The sequence below is a fragment of the Acanthisitta chloris genome, unplaced genomic scaffold, assembly GCF_000695815.1.
Source record: "Acanthisitta chloris isolate BGI_N310 unplaced genomic scaffold, ASM69581v1 scaffold2975, whole genome shotgun sequence".
Taxonomy (NCBI): domain Eukaryota; kingdom Metazoa; phylum Chordata; class Aves; order Passeriformes; family Acanthisittidae; genus Acanthisitta; species Acanthisitta chloris.
This window is the reverse complement of record NW_008672996.1, coordinates 1-23,907: the sequence shown is the minus strand read 5'-3', so window position 1 is coordinate 23,907 and position 23,907 is coordinate 1. Positions and strand designations below refer to the sequence as shown.

At 46.7% G+C, this 23,907-nt stretch overlaps 1 protein-coding gene across 1 annotated transcript; it reads right to left on the bottom strand.

Moving 5' to 3' along the window:
• Positions 1–685: 685 nt before the first annotated feature.
• On the bottom strand, positions 686–12,999 carry AGPAT9 (1-acylglycerol-3-phosphate O-acyltransferase 9). The gene is made up of 11 exons (XM_009074724.1): positions 12,933–12,999; positions 7,248–7,518; positions 6,301–6,375; positions 5,733–5,822; positions 5,445–5,538; positions 4,645–4,760; positions 2,911–2,966; positions 2,559–2,644; positions 1,832–1,960; positions 1,307–1,386; positions 686–879 (listed from the first exon to the last, which is right to left on the bottom strand). The coding sequence occupies exons 1-11, from the start codon at positions 12,955–12,957 to the stop codon at positions 753–755; spliced, it is 1,149 nt and encodes a 382-aa protein (XP_009072972.1). The 5' UTR covers positions 12,958–12,999; the 3' UTR covers positions 686–752.
• Positions 13,000–23,907: the final 10,908 nt, after the last annotated feature.

Genomic DNA, 23,907 nt, shown 5'->3' with positions numbered 1-23,907 from the left:
CCTTACCTTCACAGCTCCAGAGCTCAAGAAAACCATTTCAACAACAGCAGTGAACAGGGAGAGTGAGGACTTGCCTCTTCTCTTCCTACAGGTAGCAGTTCTCAATAAAGGCAACCCCATGTTATAAGGCCTCCAAATTCTTCATGGTCCATGAACTGTGCTTTGGGCAGGGCTTTTTCCCATCCTTTAGGGTCTTCCATCCTCTCCTTGCACATCCAGGTGCAAGCTAAGCAAAATACAGTCCTGACATCCTAAAACATGTTATTTAAGTCATCTACAACAAAAGTCTGTGAGCAACAGGGGGAAGAAAAACCAACAACAAAAAAAAAAGAAGACAATTTTGTTATGTTTAAACCTTCAAAGGACTGTGGACCAAAGGTACCTTCCCAAACAGTGTCCTGCCAGTGTGTTCAGTGCACTCCCCTTCATCCTTACCAACTCAGAAACACTGAGGTGCTTTTCTCCTTTTGGCTTTGAACTCTGCACACATTCAGTGTGGGAATCCCAGGAGGTGCAGGGCATCATCACATGAATATGGGCAGGGGCAGGAGAGGGAGAAGGGTGAGCAGGGAGGGACACAGACACTGCCCTGGGCAGCCTCTGCACCAGCCACACAGGGACTATGCACACACACGACGAAGGATTTTGTTGGTTTGTTGCTCCATTTTTTTGCCTTTTTTTTTTTGTTTTAATTAAAAAACATCCTTCCTGCTAAGGCTGGGTGTGCAAAGTTTGTTTTCAAGAACCACCATTCAGTCTGACTCCGCTCCTGCAGAAAGGCTTCCTATGGATCCATTTCTCACTAGCATCTTGCTGTAGTTTTTCTGCTGCTCTTCTTTGAAGGTATCTTTGACTTTGGCTCGTTTCAGACCTCCATCCCTGGAACAGAGCAAGAGGGGAAATTAATCTATCATGATTGTTACCATTATTGTTAGCAAACTATGCATTTTATGGAGAAGAGAAGGTTATGCGGAGACCTCAGAGCACCTTCCAGGAGCTGAAGGGGCTCCAGGGAAGCTGCAGAGGGATCTATGTTAGGAGCTGCAGGGACAGGACAAGGGGCAACGGGCACAAATTGAAAGAGGGAAATTTAGGTGAGATCTTAGGTAGAAGTTTTCGACCCTGTCCCAGGGTGCCCAGGGAGGCTGTGGCTGCCCCAACCCTGGCAGTGTTCACAGCCAGGTTGGATGGGCCTTGAGCAACCTGCTCTGCTGGGAGGTGTCCCTGCCCAGGGCAGGGGTTGGGGCTGGGTGAGCTCTCAGCTCCATTCCAACCCCTGCAGTTCTATGATTCTCTGATCACTCACCAGGGAAGTTCAGTCAGTCCTCCTTGGCGAGCAATGGCTGATCTCACTCTGTTGGCAAACTGAACAGCATCTTCACCTTCCTTCAAGGGCCATAAATTCAACATAATCAAAGCAAAGAGAAATGAATAGAGACAGACTTTCATAACATTTTTCCTCTGCCTCCTCATCAAAGTAGGTCACTGTCAAACAATCCATCCCTTAACATGCCAACATCACAACCTGATGTTCCCATGGGATAATATTTTAGGTCATTTTTTCCCCTCAAGTTTTGAGATCATGAGAAAATTAACACTACCACTACTGTGAACAGCACTGTATTTACTGCTGTCCTTTGTATATTGGCTGCACAGCTAATGGTACCAAGCTAGGAAAAGCTAAGTCAAATTGTGCATTGGTCAATGGTGACAAAATCCAGTATAAAACTGATTTGGAGACATGGAGTGGGTAGACGTTTTGGGAAAAAAAGTGAAAAGGCACTTGCAGATACAGGCAAGCTCTTAACTAGTGATCAGTCAGCTAGATTACCTTCCTAACCATTGGAGGCATGTACCAAACGTTGCAGACGATAGCCCAGCTGGTCATGATGCGCAGCAGATAGCTCACGATGTTGTATTTGCTGCTGTTCCAGAAGGCATCTCCAAACTGAGGATCATACTGCAAAGGGTCAGAAAAAGCAAATTATAACACCCTTTCCCCTCAGAGCATCACACTCTCAGATCTGTGAGTACATGGCAGAACCAGCAGCAGATGTCATTTGCCAGGACAGGCAATAGAGTTAAGTGCTGGGAGCAACATGCTGCTCTTCCCTTCAGCACTAGGAAGGGCTTCTTGCTGCATCTCCCTTCTTTCCAGCTTTCTGGAGGAAAGAGCTGTCCCAATCAAGGCTTACTAGTCAGGCTCCATAGGCCAAAGAACTTCACTTTCATTTCAGCCACTCATACGCCAGAAGTCAGACAGGGACTCCTTCCCTTGCCCAGGGAAGTAGCAGCTGCCCCAATCCTGGCAGAGCTCAAAGCCAGGTTGGATGAAGCCTTGAGAAATCTGCTCTGGTGGGAGGTGTCCCTGCCCAGGGCAGGGGGTTGAGGCTGGATGAACTCTAAGGTCCATTCCAACCCCTAAAATTCTCTAATTCTAGGGCAGAGAGCAGCCAATTTCCAGAACTCCAGTCCTTTCAGTCGTAGCTGTGCTGAGACACCTTCCTGCCACCCTAATAAACCCAGCTCCCAACCCTTGGAATTCAGCAGCCACTTACCTTGATTGCAACAGGATAGATTGTCCCTCCTATCTCAAAGCTCCCCTTCTTGAACATCATCACAGATGTGTTGTTTATGCAGGTGCCTGTCCAGAAGATAAAGTCATTACTTCACACAGCCAACCACATCTGAGTAGCAACACCCCATGAATGTACATGTCTTACCCAAAAAGAGTGAGAGCATTTGCTGCTCACTGACTAAGTTGAGCATATCTCTGATCTAGTGGGGAAGTGTCCCTGCCCAGGGCAGGGGGCTGGGACTAGATGATTTCTAAGGCCCATTCTAACTCCTAAAATCCTATAATTCTATGACCTACACTGAATGGAGATAAGAAGTAGTTCAGCTTCTTACCTTCTGGAAAGATCAAGATAGGCAGTTTGCTCTTATCTGCCACATGTTCCCTGAGCCTGTGAAAGCAGAAGAAAAGCTTTAAAACCATTTCCTTTCTACCCTTCTTTGCCCAGGCAGGTGCATTAAAAGTATCTTTACATATCACGTATTTGTTTGATACCAAAGCCTTTTACTAGACACTAATGTGTACTTGATTTCCTGTTTCCCTAAGAACTGAAGCTTTGTGCACTCCATCCCTTATGCCCCAAGTGCATTTCATTGAAGCAACATCCTCTTTTCTTCCCTCTGTGATGCTTTATTGATGACTGTCAGGGAAGACAACAAATATAAGCCATTAACTTAGTCCAACTAACTCTGATCAACATAACCATCAGGAAATTGTCTACACTAGAAAAACTTCAGATGTCTTAAGAGGCTCTTCAATGCCTACAGCTCACACTACCTGAGTAACACTTGGATGACTTGGCAAAACTGTCCTGAAGCCAGTAAGGTGGGAAAAAGTTAACCTGTCCAAATTCCCCTAAAAGTTCTTTAAAAATAAGGATGAATTCCTAGCACTGTTCCATACTGTTCAGAGATATATCTTGGGTGACATTCTGTCCAAAACCACTTCTGTAAGCAGCTCATTCTTGTAACTATTCACATTGCCCCTCACCCAAACAAGCAAAGCTTTTTATTTCTAGTGGCTCACCATTTCAAATGAAATTGAGGAAGTCTGCATCATTTTACAGATAATATTGTCGATTTTATCATCAGTATTTCTCTTCAACAGAAAGCCCCAGAATTTAAGTATCCCCACATCCTTTCAAAATGCATATTTGAATTCATCAGACATTACTTATGATGCTGATGGTTACCCAGCTGAGATGTTTTGTGACAGTCTGCAATCCAGACCTTACCAGAACCTTTGGTCTGAAGCATTTTCACCCTGTATAAACCTTTCAAGCCTTCCCTGGTGACATGTGAACCTGACATTTTGCCCAGTCTACTGCAGCAAAGCCCACACAAGTAAGTTTAGTCAGGTCACTGAGTGATCCAGTTTGCTGTTCACTAACCCTGCAAGTCACTCCAAAAACTGCTGCCCTGATTATTTCCACTCCTACCTATATCTACCCCTTTACAACACTCTGCATCATTCCAGCCTACAGCAATATGTTCTCAGTCCAGTGCAGTGTTTGGATTGAGAGTGGAAATCATGTTGATGACACTGATGTTTTGGTCTCTGCTAGGCTGCGTTTGTCTTACACCAAGGACAAGGGGCAATGGGTTCAAGTTGAAAGAGGGGAAATTGAGGTTAGATCTTAGGCTGAAGTTTTCCCTGTGAGGGTGGTGAGACACTGGCCCAGGTTGCCCAGGGAGGCTGTGGCTGCCCCAAGCCTGGCAGTGTTCACAGCCAGGTTGGCTGAGCCTTGAGCAACCTGCTCTGGTGGGAGGTGTCCCTGCCCAGGGCAGGGGTTGGGGCTGGGTGAGCTCTAAGCTCCATTCCAACCCCTAAAATTCTATGGTTTTATCTCATTTTATTCTCAATTATTGAACTGCTCTTATCTCTACCTATAGATTTCACCTCTGTTTCTCCTCCCCATTGCACTAGGAGGGGGGAAAGGGGGAGGAGGGAGTGAGAGTGTGGTTCTTGGCTGCTGCCTGGGGTTAAACAATGACACAACCCCGTCAGCTTCCCCGGTTTCTCCGAGGAGGAGAGCCCCGGGCACGGGCAGGGAGCAGCTCATGGCTCACCTCTTGGTCACTAGATGGCGATCCTTGATCTCGGAGCGCTCGAACCAGACGTGAGGACAAGCCTTGACCGTGGCTCGCTGAATGACTCCCATCAGCCCACCGTGAACCTGCCCAACCTGCAAACCCAGCAAGGCACAGCAACAGCTGAGACACTGGGAAAAGCACAACTTCCTCTTCTCCATCCCTCCCAGAGAAACCCAAACACACTGGAGGCTGCAAACCAGCATTGAGCAGTGACCACAAGACCGTTCACTTCAAAGGACCTGGATGTGTGCATGGAGGCACATCTCAAGAACTTCTGTAGGTGAAGAGTTTGGCATTCACACTGCCAGGACAGCTTTGCCAACACAGAGCTTGGAGTCAACTTCAGCACAATTTACACTTTGCCCCACCGACTAGTGCTCAAGTAAACAGCTCCACTGTGAAAGTTAAGCACCAAGTCACAGAATCAGAGTTGGAAGGGACCCTTGAGGATCAACTAGTCCAGCTCCTGGCCCTGCACAGGACTTCCCCAGGAATCACACCCAGTGCCTGAGAGTGTTGTTCAAACACCCCTTGAGCTCTGTCAGCCTTGGGGGTGTGCCCACTGCCCTGGGAGCTGTTCAGTGCCCAAACACCTCTGGCGGAAGAACCATTTGCTAATCTCCAGCCTAACCCTCCCTGACACAACCTCAGACCGTTCCTTTGGGTCCTGTCACTGGTTGCCAGAGAGATGATGTCAGTTCACAACCAATATCCCACAGTCTTTCCCTTTCCTGGTCCCTCTCCCTCTTCTGTGGCCATAATTGATCTCCTCTTACCATGGCATAGCATCCATCATTTGTGAGAATGATTGCGTCTATTGGTGATGTGTGGTTGGCAACACAAATTCCTCCTTTCTGAGGTCTGTTTTCCCTGCAATTACATATTTTTGGTTAGACTATTAAGCACCACATCACACACACAACAGTTCCATGATGCTGTCAGGTGAGGCAGCATCTACTGTGACATTCACTTGCAGGTCAGGAAAGAGTTATTCCCATTTCAAATGGGATAGTCATACACTCAGAAGTATAGACGTATTTTTGCTGTAGCATCAGCTCACTCACTTGTTGTGGTAATAGATAGTACCAGACAGAGCTCTGACAAGGATGCGAGAGCATGTGAGGTGAACCACTTCACTCAGGTAGTTTTTCACCCTGAAAGAAATCACAGACACCTTGAGCATCCTGGAAAGCAGCTAGACACACATGCAATATTCTCCAGACTAATCAACACAACTCAGGGCTGAAATTTTGCCGGTGTTCTGGAGCACAGAGGGTCATTCCCAGCTTTAACACTCAGCTAAGACGCGTCACACCCTTGGTGTCACTTACATATGCAAGGCTGTTGTCTCCTCACTGGATGTTTTTCATCCAAACACCACTATCACCCCTAGAATGCTCTCATGACAGTCTCTCATGACAGCAGGAGGAGCCATCAGAAATCATCTGCCTCAGTGCCAAGCCTGGCACAAAGGCAACCTCAGCCCAAGTTGAAGATGCCACTAATAGCAAGGCCACAAGTTTGTGGGTGGGAATGTCAGTAGTCTGTTGTTTGTAAATCTGCCCAATCCTAACCCTCAGCTGTTTGCACTGGTACAACTTGGCAAGTTGATCCCTCATGCACAGTACCCACCTGCTGTTTGGCAGCTGTCCTACCACTGTTGCTCCCACAATCATTGACACAATCCCAATAGCAGCGAGGGTAAAGCTACAGACAAAAGAGACATCCAGTCAACATTAGCAGTTCTGCTCACTGTAGTAATACTTTTCCCCTTGAAAATGGGAAGAGATTGCAAAAATTCAATTATTTCTCAGACATTTGATATAGGTACTAGTCTTCATTATGGTTTTTCAGTATCTGAAGGGGCTCCAAGGAAGCTGCAGAAGGACTTGGTGTTAGGAGCTGCAGGGATAGGACAAGGGGCAATGGGCACAAACTGAAGGATGGGAAAATTTAGGTTAGATCTTAGGCAGAAGTTTTCCCTGTGAGGGTGGTGAGACACTGTTCCAGGTTGCCCAGGGAGGCTGTGGCTGCCCCAACCCTGCCCCACAGCCCTGGCTGTGTTCACAGCTAGGTTGGCTGAGCCTTGAGCAACCTGCTCTGGTGGGAGGTATCCCTGCCCAGGGCAGGGGTTGGGGCTGGATGGTCTCTAAGCTCCATTCCAACCCCTAAAATTCTGGGATTCTGATTCTATGATATCCAGTTCTCCAACTCAACAATTCCCTGACCTGTTGCTCAAGATCATGGTCTAGCAAAGGCAGCAGATTCAGATACTCTCACGCATAGTGTCAGGGAGCTTTACAGCTCACCCACCTTACACACTGCCAACACACAACTTTGGGAAAGCATTAATGGAAAAGATGAGCACTTTAGCCCTAATCTACTCTCCACAGTGAATGACAAGATAAAAGTCTTCTGAACAGCTTAAACCATTCAAAGGAGCCTCTAAGAAGGTTAATCTCCTGTATCTGCCAATGCTGCTTTTGCGTTTTTAAAAAAAGCTGAGATGATATTGAGCAAGAAAACACAAATTTACAGGTTCCCAGCCTGCCAAAATCCCTCAGCCCCCAGGAGCTCACCGTAAGGGTAGCAGTAGGCAGTACCGCACTATGACCCCGATAACCCACACCACAGTCAGCCTCAGGCTGATGTAATGGAAGTTGACATTAGTCCTTGTGAGCAGATTCCAGGAGAGCAGCTCCTCTGAAGAAAACCTTTGGGTGACTTCATCTTCCACAATGGCCTCGAAGCCTTTTCTGCAGAAGTAGAAGATGTCAGAGAACTCGAAGTCGGCTCGACGCAGACGTGCAATTTCCTTCTCCATGGGCGTTTCGTCTCTCTGAATGATACCTTGAGAAGGAAAGGGGAACCACATAAGGAAATGGGAAGTAACAGCCATCCTCCAAATCACTTCTCACTCTGTGTGACTCAAGGAGACCAAGTTACTGTCAGAGCCCCTCCTATGATGCAAAATCAGATGCATAGTGAACACAGCATACTCTTCAGTAGGCCAATTCTAGCTCCCCTTCCCTCACATCAACACACTGAGCAGCAAATACATCAAGTTCTGTTGCCTCCAGAACATGCAGAAAGAAGGCATCTGACATGTTCTCAACTCAGCAACTTTATCCAAGACCATCTTATGCTTCCAGAAGAAACCAAATGCGACCTTGGTCTTTCCATTCCCTTCTGTGCTCTGTATATTTAAGGGCATTCACTCTCCTTGATGGATGTTTCCCTGTTCCCCAAGCCCATCTCTTGTCTAGCACTGAGCTGAGAAGCATTCTACTGCTACCTGCCAAAGGCCCAGGCTGCAACACCGTGCATGGACCAGCTCTGAACCAAACAGAACTCCCTTCCTTCACAGCACAAGTCTTTTCTGTAACTACAGACAGAACCACACTATATTTTATCTTAGTTAAAATCAAACTAAGAAAAATAAAGTGCCCATTGGGGAGAAATCTTGAGAGTTCAGCACTGCAGTACCAATGGCAAGCACTCCCTCTCCTCCTCCCTTTTCATCCTTATACTCTGATAAGCACCAGTTTCTCTTGAGAGCTTTCAAAGAAGGCAAGGACACATTGCACAAGCTAAATATAAAGATCAAGTAGCTGCTCTCTGGTAAGCAAGTTTGGCTCCAAAACCCGATGACTGAAGAAATCTAGAGTAACAGTTAACCATAACAATCATCCCCTGAGACAATCGACTTGGACTCCAGAGGTCCAAGTTCAGGCTGCCACTCTATCACATATCCTCTGCCAGATTGCATAATCTCTCTGCTTTCACGTGGAGATAAAAAAATTAGGGAAAAGATGTAGCACCAAACATCTTTGTAGAATCACAGAATCAACCAGGTTGGAAAACACCTCCAAGATCATGAAGTCCAACCCTACCGTGGTCACTAGACCATGGCACTAAGTGCCACATCCAGTCTCAGCTTGAAAACCTCCAGGGATGGGGAATCCACCACCTCCCTGGGCAGCACATTCCAATGTCTGAGCACTCTCTGTAAAAAATCTCTTCCTAATCTCCAACCTAACCCTCCCCTGGCAGAGCTTGAGTCTGTGCCCTCTTGTCCTGCTGCTGGTTGCCTGGGAGAAGAGACCAACCCCCACCTGACTCCAACCTCCTGTCAGGGAGTTGCAGAGGGTGAGAAGGTCTCCCCTTCAAGCTACTAGAAACTTTCCACATTGTAGTAAATCTGCATCCCAATGAAAAACTGACTATTGCTGAAATCAGCCCAGGGTTCAGGTTGATCACATTGCTAGCAAGCTGAGCCTGCACAGCTGTAATGTCTTTAGTCATCAGTCTACACTGTCATTGTCACATGGCACCTCCATGGCACCTCCTTGCAGCCTTGGGACAAGCTGCTCTGAGCCAAGAGCTCACAGCAGCACATGAAGGTATTATGAACAGAATTGAAACACATGCTGGTCATGTACTTAGCCTTCTTGTAATCAGAAGTAACACAGAACGACCTTTAATCCCTTGGCCATGGGCAGAGCTGAGTTTGCCAAAGACAGCACTAGGCAGGAGTACAGCAAACATCACTCTCAATCCAAACAAACCAGAGCCACTGCTTTACTCAGTGTGGCAGCACAAGCCCCAAGTTTTCAAGCTCATGAGCTCTAGTCACCTAACTATACCAGGCTCAGATTCGACACTATGTCCTTACATAGTAGATATGTCTTCATAAAAAAAAAAAAGCTTAGGCACAAAATGTTAGCAGCATTTACTTACAGGGTAAAACTGACATAGTAAGTAGATACTTCTAACGTTATTTGCATAAGCTTTTCTTTTAGTGGATGTCCTTGAAAATAAACAAACTGACTTAAGAGCAATTTTGTCTCTTTTAAAACCCACCAACTTGAAAGCACAGCCAACACCCACACCAAGAGCTGAGAGTTGGTTATTCAGCTGCAATGAGATAAACATGCAGCCTCCAAGTACCTGCTTGGCCAAGAGCTACCACTGGGTCCAGCACAGACACACTGCCCTCTAACACAGGGGGACCTTCAGGTGACAGCAGCAGGTAATTCCTCACACACCAACTACACCAGCAAACATTTCACTTGGGCTTATTCCTCATCTCACCTCCAGTTCAGAGGCACTGGGTGCCATTTCTGCCAAGAGATGTGACATGCTCTGGGTTTGGTACTGCAGACACAGGTGGTGCCTCCTTAGTCATGCTCACTTGTCTTTTTGTCTTCTTGTTTTATTGAGGGATACAATTTTAAGGGGTTTTATTGCCTTAGAAAAAGACCATTTTTGCTCTGACTGGCAACATGATGCCCTTACACATGCATTTGCAATGCTCCCTCCTAACCTAACCCACCTCCTACTGAGGACTGGATGGTCAGGAAAGACGGAAAAGGTGATCCATACTTCCTTTCAGCACTTCACACTTATATATTCACACGCACATAAACACTTACCTTTACCCTCTTTGAATCAGCTACTCTGTAATTCATTATCAGCAGAATTTCTCCTCCCTTGGTAAATATTGTGCAATGCCATTGGGCCTCTGTGTCTGCTCATGTTCTGTCCCCTCAGGGGATGACAACTTCTGTAATGCACTGTTCGACCTATACCTGCCCTGGCCCTCAAGTATTTTCATCCACATACAGAAGCTCAGACTCTTAATCACAAGTCAGTTACTTCTATGCTCAAAAAAGCTCCCCAGTGCAATACAAAGAGCTCAGTTTGGCCACAAAAACTTCATGCTTCCCCTGCTTCCCATACTTTCTCAAGTAAGGAACAGTTAAGACTGCAGCATCCTGCAGAAAGAGCCACCTACAGTGGGGAAAGGTTTGAACTTTTGATTTCAGATATAAAAAGGACATTAAAAAATATGTTTCAGGCCACCACTGCAATTGTGTATCCCCATCCTTAAGAACACTTGAACACAGCCTGAATGCAAATATCTATCTGATGCATTTTTGCTATCACTAATACTCCTCCAGACAGTGGAGTACACTCAGTTTGGTCCAGGTTCTGAGCCATATATTAACACTACACACCCCTCAGTGACACACAGGGCAAATACGTACTTGTAGCTTCCTAGAAGGAGCTCACACAATGATGTAGTAGCCAGGACCTCTCTCTCTTTACCTTTCTTTTCTAGAGAACAAACAACCAAGTGTGAGAATGATCAGATGACCAGGAAGACAAAAGCTGCTACTTTGCAGCTGCAGCAGCACAGTGGGATCTCAGGCCTCTCACTGCCCCATGATGTGGTGAGACACTATCAGCCCTATAGGAAGGAAAAGGATATCTTGCTGCATCACAGGGGCAGATAACAGGGCACTGCCATTATCTCAAAGGACTGATAACCTTGCCTGTCCCCAAAAACACTTTCAGGACACTGGTGAGACATACAGGATGTGCTTTTTCTCAGCCACTTTAAAGCCAGCAATGAAACAAACCAAGTTTTAGCCTGTTTTAAGAGCTGCTTTGGTTTGTTATTACAGGTGCTGACAGTTGGATCTGCTACCATCCAAGCCTATTTCATGCCTGGCCTGCAGATAGTGTGATACCAGTGTTTACAGGAGTGATAAAAATAGTCCTTTGGAGGTGAAACACACACAACCAGTTCAGCAATTCACTCCCCACAACTGGATCATGTTTGCATGAGCTAAGTCATAGAATCAGGTACCAACTGACTGGGCTACTAACTGACCTGTTTCCAGCTGTGCTGCCTAAGGAGGGAACACCCAGAAAACACTGACACTGCTGCAAAATGCTGTCCAAAAGGAGCAAATGAACAGCAATCCTGAGGCAGTCAGGAACCAGGAGCAAACCAAACACTGACTGCAGTGCCTGGTTCAGCTTTCTCCTGTTTCCTGGGCTCCCACAGCTCCAAAGTCTTCCCTCTGACCTACTACAGCCCATCACAGCACACAGTAGGGGTTAAGAGAGAAGCAAAGAACTAATTTCAAAATTAGGCTAAAGGAAGAAATATGAAGCAACTCTTTAGCTGCCTTTCTACAGATAATGAGGGTAAGAACTGGCAAATCTGGCAACCACTGATATGAACTGCAGAGAGCAAAAGGTCAACAGCAGATGACTCCATGTGGCAGGTCCTACCACAGAGATAGCACTGAGCTTGGAAAGAAAGAAAAATGCTGTCCCATAAACATTCAGATCTCCTCAGAGAACATCTAAGTGTGATGCTGGGACTGAGAGAACTGGCCAGCAACCCTGCAAGCAGCAACCTAAAGGCAGATTGCAAGATACAAATCAGCTTCATATCCAAACTTGAAAATTTCCATCAAATGAAGACACTTTCTATCTTAAGCTCTACTTTGTGTTGTTAAACTTAATGTTATTTCATACCCTTCATTTCCTCATCCCCTGATTTTTCACCCATTCAGCACAAGGCAGTAAAAGAAGCATTCCAGTCTGCAGGAACAGTCTGTGTGCCAGGAGCATTGCAAAACAATTAGATTTAGCAGTGTGCTGGTTTGGCTGGGGTGGAAGTAATTTTCTCCACAGTGGCTATTGTGGGGCTGTGTTTTGGATCAGTGCTGAACACAGGGTTGATAATAGAGAATCACAGAGTTTTAGGGGTTGGGATGGAGCCTATAGATCATCTAGTCCCAACCCCCTGCCCTGGGCAGGGACACTTCCCACCACACCAGGTTGCTCAAGGCTTCAGCCAACCTGGCTGGGAAATATGGATGTATGGAGATGTGTTTGTTATTGCTGAGCAGAGCTCACACAGACCCAAGGCCTTTGCTGCTTTCCATACTGGTGAGGAAGTTGGAGGTGCATGGGAGATTGGGAGGAGACACAACTGGGACAGGTGACCCAACCTGACCAAAGGGATATTCCATACCATAGGACATCATGCTCAGGATATAAAATGTGAGGAAGAAGGAGGAAGGTGGGATGAACCATTCCATGTGATGTGTCCCTGCTCTCCTGGAGGTGCTGAACACCTCCTGCCCATGGGGAGCAGGGAATTAATCCCTTGTTTTGCTTTGCTTGTGTGTGTGGCTTTTCCTTTCCCTATCATTATCTTAAATACATGAGTTCTCTAGCTTTTATCCTTCTGATTCTCTCCCCCATCCTGCTGGTGTGGGAATGAGTGGCTGTGTGGAGCTTGGTGGCTGCTGGGGTTAAACTGTGACAACCAGTTAGTGTGTAACCACCCACCTCTCTTCCAGTCCTTTCATCCCTGCATCTACTTTATTTGAAAAGGACACAGTTCTCCTGCTTTAGAACATTAGTCTTTGCAATTTGACTTTACCCCAAGCTCTCACCATTAGCAGTAGGAGTCTTTGGCATCTGCAGCTGTGGCTTTTTGACACCCTTTTCTATCCGTAGAGTCGCCCACTGTTGAACAGAAAGAGAACAAGGACTTCACCAATGCAGTATTCACTTCAGAAAAAAAAAGTAAAAATAAGAAGCAGCAACCTCAAAAAGCAACAGTTAATCAAAAATGGGTTGTGATTTTCAGAGAGTATCTTCACCAGGTAATTATCACACATCTATCTTAGTTGTGTCCACAACCCCCAAACCCACACACAGTTCCCATGAGGAAACACAAACTCAGAGTATTCAATAGTACTTAAAAACCCCAAACCAACTGAGCGCTAGTTATAGAATCATTGAATTTTAGGGGTTGGAATGGACCATAGAGATCACCCAGCCCCAACCTCCTGCCCTGGGCAGGGACACCTCCCACCAGAGCAAGTTGCTCAAGGCTTCAGCTGAAGCAGAAAAAATGTCCTAACTGGGTTAAGTCAAACTGAGATCTGCACACAGCTAATTCCACTAAAAACCAAAACAGTTTCACTTAAATTTAAATTCAAGGATTGCACCCAAGATTTTTCCAAGCTGAACAAACCTGAAATTTCCCTTGACTCTGCAATTACTCATGTCTTGGCATTTTCATACAATCACAGAATGGTTTGGGTTGGAAGGGACCTTAAAGATCATCCAGTTCAAACCCCCCTGCTATGGGCAGGGACACCTTCTAGTAGACCACGTTGCTCAGAGCTCCATCCAGCCTGGTCCTGAACACCTCCAGGGATGGGAAGTCCACAACTTCTCTAGGTAATCTGAATCAGTTCTTCACCACCTCACAGTAAGAATTTCTTCCTAACCTCATCTAAACCTACTCTCCTTCAACTTAAAGCCATTTCCCCTGTTCTATCACTACATGTCCTCTTCTACTTTCTTAGAAGCCCCTGGAAGGTGCTATAAGGTCTCCCTGAAGACTTGTCATCTCCAGGCTGAATAGCCCCAGCTCTCTCAGCTCTCATTTTAGTGCTCTGAGCAGTAGAGAAGGAGGTTGAATCAGCAGCTCTAGGGTACAGCTGCAGAGAGTCCCTTTTCCTGGCCTTGGGAAGGGCTTCCAGCTCACTGGGGTTAACCGGCTCTTCTCCAGTGGGGAGGCTGAGAGAATGAGATGGAAATAGGTGATGAAGTAAGCTCTGCAGTGCAATGAGTGTCAAAGCTTCCCAGCTGCTCTGCTCCCTGTCAGAACCACAACAGAGTCAAGACATTTCCTCTCAATCCCAGCCCTCATGGGACTGGAGCCAGTTTAACCTGTTCTCAGAACAAAAGCCTTTGTTGACCTTCATTTGACTCAGTTCACAGAATGCTTTTATAGGCTTTGTTTTTACTGGGTTAACAATTACAACCCCTTTTCCACCCTAAAGCTTGTGATGTCAGAGTAGCTCCTCTGGCCTGGATCCTTCCTTTCCCTAGGGATGGAAAGCTCAGCCAATGAGGGCTGACTGTGGCTCCTCATTATGCACATGAATTCCTCCTCCACAAGACTTCATACTATTTCTAGGAATACTGTTATAATAGGCATTTTCAAGAGAGACAGGTGACCTGGCAGAAATGAGCTCGTATCAGAAGATCAGAACATTAACCTACTGAAACCTCAACAGACTAAGCAGTATGGCCAAGTTTTGGCAGTGTGGGGACTAGAGGGGTGGTTCCAGTTAGAAGCTTCCCCTAGGTCCAACAGGACCAATGCCAGTGACTCCAGGATGGACCCACTATTGCCCAAGGCCAAACCAATCAGCGATGGTAGTGACACCTCTGGGATAACATAGTTAAGAAGGAAATAAAAGTTATTGCACACAATTGTGGCCAGAGAGAGAGGAGTGAGACTATATGAGAGGAACAGCTCTGCAGACACCAAGGTCAGTGGAGAAGGAGGGAAAGGAGGTTGTACAGGAGCTAAGGATCTCCTGCAGCCTGTGGTGCAGCAGCTGTGTCCCTACAGCACATGGAGGTTAACAGGGTACAAAGATCCACCTACAGCCCACGGAGGAGACCCACATGGAGCAGGTGGATGCCCAAAGGACGCTGTGAACCCATGGGAAGCTCCTGATGGAGCAGCTCCTGGTAAGGAACCACAGACCCATGGAGAGAGGAGACCCACACAGAGCAGAGTTCCTGGTAGGACTTGTGAGTTGCTATTTGGTGCTCAGAAAGAGCATCCAACACTCTCTTCATAAAGTTCTTGCTCCAGAAATCGTGCAGTTATGAGTTCAAGCTAGACAGGGTCAAAAAGCTCAAGCCTCAGCATAAGCCATGAGGACACAGGTTATTGAGACATGCCTTTGTAATGCTCAGAAGCTTGCAACACCCTCCTGGGCTGCTGTATCTTTTGGCATTTTGCTATGCAAAGGAGGCAGTGGACAGAAATTACAGGGTCATGTAACCCAAGTGAGTCTCTACTGCTCAGATAGATGCATTTATCAACCCTATTCAGACAAGTACATTTCTTCTTCCTACACAGCATGACCTTTGCTCTCTAGGTTCATCTAACTCCAGAAAGTGCTGCAGCCCACCTGGGTGGTGGAGGGAACAGTGGCAGAGAGAGATACTGGAGAGGATAGTTCCCTTTGCCCTCTGCCCATGCCTTCCCAGGAGATGGGAGCACTGCCACAAGCTTGACACCAGCGTGGCATCTTGTACAAAGGTTGCACAGAGGGTTCCAGGGGACAGCTGACTTGTGCTCCACAAGTCAGTAGCTGAGGCAGTTTGACTTTCCATGTCTATTCTCCCAGGGGATTTAAGCATGCTTAAGAAAACAGGCAAGGATAAGACCAGTTCCACATCTTGGCCAGGAGCCATTGGGCATTCATAAGGTCCCACGTCTACCAAATGCTACAGCAAACAAGTCTGAAGTCCTCTACGTCAGCTTTTTCTTCCCTCAATCCATCATACTTCCAGAAACTATGCATGTTCCAGCAAGTCATTTTTACTTACCTCCAATTTAACATCTAATTCTCCCCCTTATTCTCAGGCATCTGAATTAAAGGCACTACCATCAGAGCTAGATCTGAACTATGATCAAGTGAAAAGCTTGTTTATATCCAAGTTGGAAAACAAAAGAGACACCACATGCAACAGTGTGAGTAATTCCCCTTCCTTCCTGCTAACTAGAGAGATGCACCATCCATTGCTGTTTCAGCTGTTTCCTGTGCTAAAGGACAAGTTTATGCTACAAAGAAAGACCTACCATGATGGGAGCTGATCCATCCCACAGAGAGGAAAAGAATGTGCTTGTGCATTAGAGATCAAAAAGCATGGAACAGTTCTAAGTCATAGCCTCCATTCTTCTCAGGAAAGGAGCAAAAAGCAGAGTGGCAGATCTTTTGGATCTATCACTTACCAGTAACACTGACACATATCTGTGTGGCTTCTCCTGAGCAGGTGTAGCAGGATGCTCTGCCTTGGAATGGGGTAAAACAGCCTGAACAATGACTTATTAGAACAGGTTGCCCAGGGAGGCTGTGGCTGCCCCAACCCTGGCAGTGTTCACAGCCAGGTTGGCAGAGCCTTGAGCAACCTGCTCTGGTGGGAGGTGTCCCTGCCCAGGGCAGGGGTTAGGGCTGGATCATCTCTAAGCTCCATTCTCACACCTAAAATTCTGTGATTCTATGATTTTATTTGCAAAGCTCTCAGTAGTGAATGGAGCAAGGACATCATGCTGCTTTTGGTGTTGGATAATGCTGAAACCATTCTGACCCATCAATCCCAAAGTTAAACATCCTGAGAGTGAGATGAAGATATGATAAACCTGGTAAAGAACAAATGATACTACTGATAACTTATCCAAAGCTGCTGAGCTGAAACAGCCTGGAGACACCTGACTGACACTCAGTCACTTTAGGCTATAACAGCCCAGTCCCAAATTATAAGGGTCTTCTAACATATTTCTCCTTGGAGTGTATGTGTGAGGATTTCTCCCAGGAGTGGGACTCTCTTCAAGGTTACTCCTCGGGGCTGAGCCAAAGCGATTTGCCCACAGTCATTGGTCTGGGGGAGTAACATCAATCTCTACTCAGTAATTGGTTTTGCTGCTTTAATACAATTGCTTTAATTTGCTTTGGAGTGCACTGTATTAATAGTTGTTAGAGCTCCTATACTGTGGAGTAAATAACTATGATTAAACCCTTTTTGTCTCATCGTTCTCATAATAAATCACATCTATTTATATAACTCCATCTGCTTTACCATCATTAATCCCTGCGGGACAAAGTTGTCCAAAGGTTCAGTTACACCTGTATAATCCTTTAGACACAAACCATTGGCAAAGTGTGGGGCTGAGACTGAATCCAGCTGCACCCAAACTCCTCTCTGAGAAGGAGTCCAGAGAGCAAGGAGGTCCTTTCTGCACCTTGGGCCTCAATGGGAACTTCTCTAACAAACTTTGACAGAAGCTCCTACTCCTGTCTCAAGAACCTTGGTGCAGACCTAGGTTTCCAGTAGGGATTACTGAAGCAGCTTTGGGGAATGAGTAAAGAACACCCAGGTCCTGAACAGACTGAACAGCTCTGCAGCTGGGGCTACCCACTGAGCTAAAAATGTGGAGGTAGAAAGCAGCATGAACACAGAACTACAAACATCACCACAAGTCTGAGCTTGAGATTTTAGTGTTCCAACTGCTCACAAGAAAAGTAGCTTGGATGCCTCAATCAGAGAAACATAGAATCATAGGGGTTGGAATGGACCTTAGAGATGATGCAGCCCCTGGGCAGGGACACCTCCCACCAGAGCAGGTTGCTCAAGGCTCAGCCAACCTGGCTGTGAACACTGCCAGGCTTGGGGCAGCCACAGCCTCCCTGGGCAACCTGGGACAGGGTCTCACCACCCTCACAGGGGAAACTTCTGCCTAACATCTAACCTCAATTTCCCTCCTTCAATTTGTGCCCATTGCCCCTTGTCCTGTCCCTGCAGCTCCTAACACAGATCCCTCTGCAGCTTCCCTGGAGCCCCTTCAGCTCCTGGAAGGTGCTCTGAGGTCTCCACACAACCTTCTCTTCTCCAGGCTCAACAGCCCCAACTCCCTCAGCCTGTCAAGGCTTACATGCTAGTTGAGGTGAGCTCTCCTCCTTGGAGTCTCTCCAAACCTCAATAACAACAGAAAGACTTCGTAGCACCTCCCACACAAGGCTAGTTGTTTAACACAGCAAAATCTGCATAATAATTATGGGGTTGTTATGTGTGATGAGAGGACACCATCACTATCTGAGAGGAGCAATCACTCCCAAGTGAGGGCAAGTGAGCCTCTCTGACTTCCCATGCATCTCCTGGTTCTCATAGGTCATCCTTGTCACTGCCTTCAAGGACCAAATCCTTCTGCACACATCAGCTGTATAGCAAATCCTTCCAACAGCTAACCAAAGGGCTCAGCTTTACAGAGAACACCAAGGGCACCAGGAGCAGAGAAGCCAAGCAGCTTCTTTTACACCAGCTTCACAAACTGTTCCTTCAAGGCAAACTCTGAGCACAGCTGCTGTTATTTTTTTTTTAACAGCACTTGCTTATCAACAGCATCAGGAATCCTGGTGTGCACATGCTGTGAAATTGAGAGCCATTTCATATTAGAGCTGCTGACCTGAAAGCTGCTGAGTTAATTAGTGATGCAACCACAGCAGAGGGTAACCCTCAGCTCTGCCCCACTTAATTCTGTGCAAGGAGCCTGGATTTTTATACCTATGGTAAGCATACAAATAGGCCTGCAAAGGGCTGGTGTCTAGGCTCATGCAGCCCAGGGCTTTACTTCAAGATCCTGCAGCAAGTTTGCTACAACACTATTCCAACAGTCTGAGCCCTGTAAACAAGAGTGAGTCATTCTCATCGGGCATGTCTCCAAGATATGCTTCTCATTACCATCCGAGCTGGCAGCTTTCAGGGCTCCAGAGCTCTTTCAGCACTTCAGAGCTCTCCTATTCTCCCCTGCCAGCAGTCCTTGAAGGATCCCAATTACACAGACGGAGGCCTTCACTGACACTGTGCAATGCCATTAGTCAGCAAAGCTTGCTTCAGAGGCCGGTGACTTACAGAAGAAACAGTCGAACTCCACAGTGATTCACCTGTTTATCTCCTTTTCCCTTCCCCACCCTTACACCCAGCACCACATGCAATCCTGATGATGATTTATGGTGAAAAGCTGCAGCCTGGCATAGCTGGGACAGGACATAACAGTCCATCCCACCTACCCTGCACAGCCACACTCTCCGGTTTGACCGCAGGCACTGAAAGGTCCTTTTTTTTATTTTTTCTCCTCCCACAGGTATATTATTCTCAAGTTTAGGTCTATTCATATTGCTAATGTCAACTGTAACACAAGTACTTTGGACTTAACCTCTTCATTACTATGTGATCATAGAATCAACCTGGCTGGAAAAGACCTCCAAGATCATCAAGTCCAACCCCACCGTGCTTACTAGACCATGGCACTAAGTGCCACATCCAGTCTCAGTCACAGTCTTGTCTAGCACAAGCACATTCCCTGCAGGGCAGCATAATAAACCAGCAGAAATTACTTCTGTTACAAGGGGCCACTATTAAACCCCAATGGATCAGTTAGAGGAGGTGAAAACACCTCCTACTGCAACCGGCTGTTATGCATCACAGCCAGCAAACCCAACCACCCAAGAAGTGCTCTCTGCTAACTACAACCCCCACAAAGAGCCTCGAGAGACTGAGGGGTGAGTACATTCTAAGTGTTTCCACTCATCAACAAACCATTAGTCCAGAAAAACACAATAATGTGATGGTAGTTAATAGACAGGTTGGTCGTTTCCTGACGCAGATGTGACCTAATAACTTCACTTCCCTCAGGCTTTCTTGTTTCTGAGTATTTTACAAGCATTGTGAAGCACAAAAATGCTCTTTTCCATTAGAAAGAGCAAGCAGGGCAGACTGTACAAAGTGTTGCTGACAACTCTAGTGCCTCAGGCAGCTAGGCACACTCCAAAAAGAATCCATCAAACTGAAAAAATCCCCCAAGCACTGGAATCCATCCTTAACAAGGTGAGCTGCAATCTGTCAAGCAGAGATCATCACTACTGCCAAATGTATAGACACAGAGCCTAAACCAGTTCTCCAGATCTACAAACTGATGGAAACAGAGAAATAGGTTGCTCTGTGATTGTGGCTGCTCTGTGAGCCTTAATGAAAGACAAATGTCTTTCTGAAAGGTTGGACATCTCTGCTTAGCAAAGCAGCTTGAATGGCATCATCCTTGCAGGGGCCTCCTCAGACTCAAATCACATTTAGAGCTCATTAAAAGAGGCAGTGGATTAAGACAGAGGGAAAAATGAGACGGAGAGATAAATATGCGCTCGGTTTTAAATTTGTGGCTATCTGATAATGCTGAAAAGCAACCAGGGAGAAATGCAGCTGCTGTGAGGATTGCAAGAGAATTGCAGCAGCAGCAAAGATTTCTGCAGTGAGGGATTTCACAAGCATCACCAAGGCACATGACTAGCCCAGTGCAGCTCCTCCCAGGGGCAAACAGCTGCTGGAGATGCTTTTGCAGCAATAATCCAACACGTTTAAAAACCATACTAACGTAGTGCCAGACATCCTTCTATTAACACCGAAAGGGAAGCCACAGGCAGAAAGGTGCAGTTTCCTAAGTTTGCTGAATTTGGTAAGGCAATTCAGGAGCAAGTTAATGTCCTTTTAGGAATCCCCACGAGATGGGGAAGCAGTCTGCCTGCCATACTGTATTCCTCTGGTTTGAGCACAACTGGTCATGATTTTCTGCTCTTTTTCCTCACCACACAGGAAAAAGTATAATCTTGTAGGAAAAAATAGACTTCTATACTCTGTATAAAGCTGGTAGTGCCCAGTGCAGTACTGAAGTGTCAAATGAACCCAACAGAAGGACATCCTCATCTGTACATGCTGCACTTTGCTGAGAAGCATGTGCCTTGCTGAGGCAGCTCAGCACAGAGAAAAAGCTATTGTGCCCCAACTGATGTCCCTTGTCAGGAATGTCAGATAGCCCAAGTACAAAAACACTTTGTTCCTAAAAGGAGCTTTCCCCTCCCTTTTCTTGGACCATGCTTGCAGCACTGGGAACAAGGTTCTGCCCTCCTGAATCAAGCTGAAAACTGATTTGTTTTTGTTGGCAGGAAAAAAAATCCTCTGTCATCCTCAACTTGCTCCATCCCACAGCCTACACAACAGCTAACACCACTGACCCATTCTGATGGGCCTTGTTTCATCTGGCATGATGACAGACCAGCAGATGTACCACAGCAAACTGCAGACTCTCCATCCACTTAGTCCCTGGACTATGGACAGACCTGGACTCTCAGAGCAGATTAGCTTTAAGAAAGCACATATTGTTACCTGATAATACACGCTGTGCAGTAAACAAACCACTGTGTCCTCTCATGAGCCAACATGTGGGATATAATCAGGCAAAACCAGAGAGCAACTTGGTATTCAGCTGTGGTGCACAACCCACCACCTCTTTGCAGCCAGCTCCTGCGATCTGGCCCATCAAAGAGGAGACAACAAAGGAAACAGCAGCACCATCCTGGCTGATCACTCTGCAGCCCACCCTGCTTCAAAGAGACAAGGGAGATTGCCTGGAAGATCCAGGGCTGGAAGCCTAAGGAAGCTCTTAAGTCAATCATTGTGCTGATAAAGGTCTCAGGCATCAGAGCCTGCAACATTCTGTGACTCAACATAGCCAGAAAACCCTTCTCAAGACACCTTTGCGCCCGATTCAACATCCCAGGAAGTTTTAGCACCCAGCAAGCAGCTATGTATTTAACACTTTTCACTGTTAACATGATTTTGGCAGGGAAAGGTCAGGTTCAACAACATCTTCAGGTGCTCTTATAGGTGCTGCTTGGAACTGGCTGGCAGACTTATCAGCCTGTCCGTCAGGCTTCTAACCAAGACAGACCTGTGAGCCGAGGAACAGGAGACATTCCACAACAAAACTGCCTTCCAGGGATTCTCCCCATGCAGAGATTCTGAGCACATCAAGCATTCACAGGCAAAGCAAGGCCAAATTGAGATAACAGGACCACCTGGGCAGATTGAGCTCCACTCTCCTGCAGCAAACCCAATTTAGCAGTCTTCTCAGAACACATTCCAGTTTGTCATTGCCTTTTCTTTTATATGCATCATATTTTATGTAGTATTTATGTTTACTATAATCGGGCATGAATATAATATTGAATATAGTTAATGCCATGTAACTCTCGAAAGTATTTCACGCTAAAATAATGGCAACTCTCAAGATAAGTCATTATTTCCTCCCTTAGGCAACAGAAGAGCTCTTGCAATTAACCATCACTAGTATGTCACCAGATACTTCCCCATACTTTTCCCCAAAACATTTTGAGTCACCTCTCCTTGCAACATTTGCTGACACTCAAAAATAATGATTAACATCTAAGAATAAAAGAATGTAAATTGAGGTTAATCACAGGTGAAGGCAAGTCATCCAAACAATACTATCTCACTAGGCCATCTGGATTGCTCCCTTAGGCCAGTGTGACCTCCTGCTATCCAAAAGCCTTTTTTCTGTAAAAGCTGCATCTTCTACCCTTAAAGATTATCCTAATAGCATTCACAGCCCCAGAAAGCACTTCAAGCAGATTCATTCTCACACAAAAGCTTTCCAACATCTTACTTAAAAGGCATTTAACTGATGCTATTTTAATAGGTGGTTTTTTTCAGCCAGGCACCAAGGATCTTGCACGCACTGAGGCACATAAACAAGGTTTGCCTGAAAACCTCAAAGAGCAAGATGAAATTTGACAAAACCTACTTTCCTCAGTCACACACCGATGTGTACTGCATGGCCACTGGCTGTGCTATGAGTCACTTCACTTTTCCTCCTTACAACAGTTTCATTGGCTTGGCTGCCCCTCCTCCTTGGAACAAGATTTAAACCAACTTAAAAACACTCTTCCTCACCCACCACCACGAGCTTCAGAGAGAGTGTTTTCACACACACATAGAAAATAGAATCATAGAATTTTAGGGGTTGGAATGGAGCTTAGAGATGATGCAGTGCCAACCCCCTGCCCTGGGCAGGGACACCTCCCACCAGAGCAGGTTGCTCAAGGCTCAGCCAACCTGGCTGTGAACACTGCCAGGGTTGATACATGCCCCGTCAAGAAAGCAGTTTCTTTCCAAGAAACTGGCTATCCCAGAGAATTTAGGGGAAGATGGCAACTGAGGTGCCAGACGTGATGAACTTGGATGGGAGTGTGTGTCTCTGAGCATCAGCACTCCTGGCACTTGCCCTGGGCTGGCTGCCAGCAGTGCATACCCTCCAGGAGCATGGCATCACTTCTCTCAGCTGGGGAACAGCTGTCTCCACGCAGTGAAGCCGCACCCAGGCCAGGGTACAGCCTTAGGTAACGAGGATTATTACCTCTGCTCCTGCGGGTTCAAGGAGCACACACCAGAGCGCGCACAACCACCGCAACCACACAGGTTTACGGGGGGTTGCTTTAAATCTAAAACTACAAACGGGCACAGATGATGCCGGGCAGGAGGACCTCATCCACCCTCTCTGCTCTACAGCCCTCGCTGCCCAGGGAGAGGGGACAGACACTTCTCAGGGATGCTCAGCCCCCCAAAAGAGAGGGGAGAGACGATTCTCAGGGATGCTCAGCCCCCCAAAGTCGAGGGGACAGACACTTTCCGGAGATGCTCAGCCCCGGGGGGTCCCTCAGCCCCCCCAGGTGCCGTGGAGGTGGCGGCGGAGCAGCTCCTCCAGCCCGCAAAGGCGAGGGGAGAAGAGACATTTCTCAGTCCCGCAAAGGACAGGGAAGAGACGATTCTTAACCCCGCAAAGGCGAGAGGAGAGACGCTTCCCAGCCCCGCAAAGGAGAGGGGAGAGACATTTTTCAGCCCAGCAAAGGAGAAGGAGCAGAGGTTTCTCGGGGATGCTCGGTCCCTCAAAAGAGAGAGGACACACACTCCCAGCCCCGCAAA

What these genes read in the sequence shown, in the direction of transcription:
- AGPAT9 (XM_009074724.1), bottom strand. Translation starts at nt 12,957, where the DNA reads ATGCCAAAGACTCCTACTGCTAATG. An exon ending in TATCTTGATCTTTCCAGAAG is followed by an intron (nt 2,645 to 2,910) that starts GTAAGAAGCTGA and finishes TCTTCTGGACAG; the next exon opens with GCACCTGCATAAACAACACA. An exon ending in GGACTGACTGAACTTCCCTG is followed by an intron (nt 880 to 1,306) that starts GTGAGTGATCAG and finishes GCTCTGTTCCAG; the next exon opens with GGATGGAGGTCTGAAACGAG.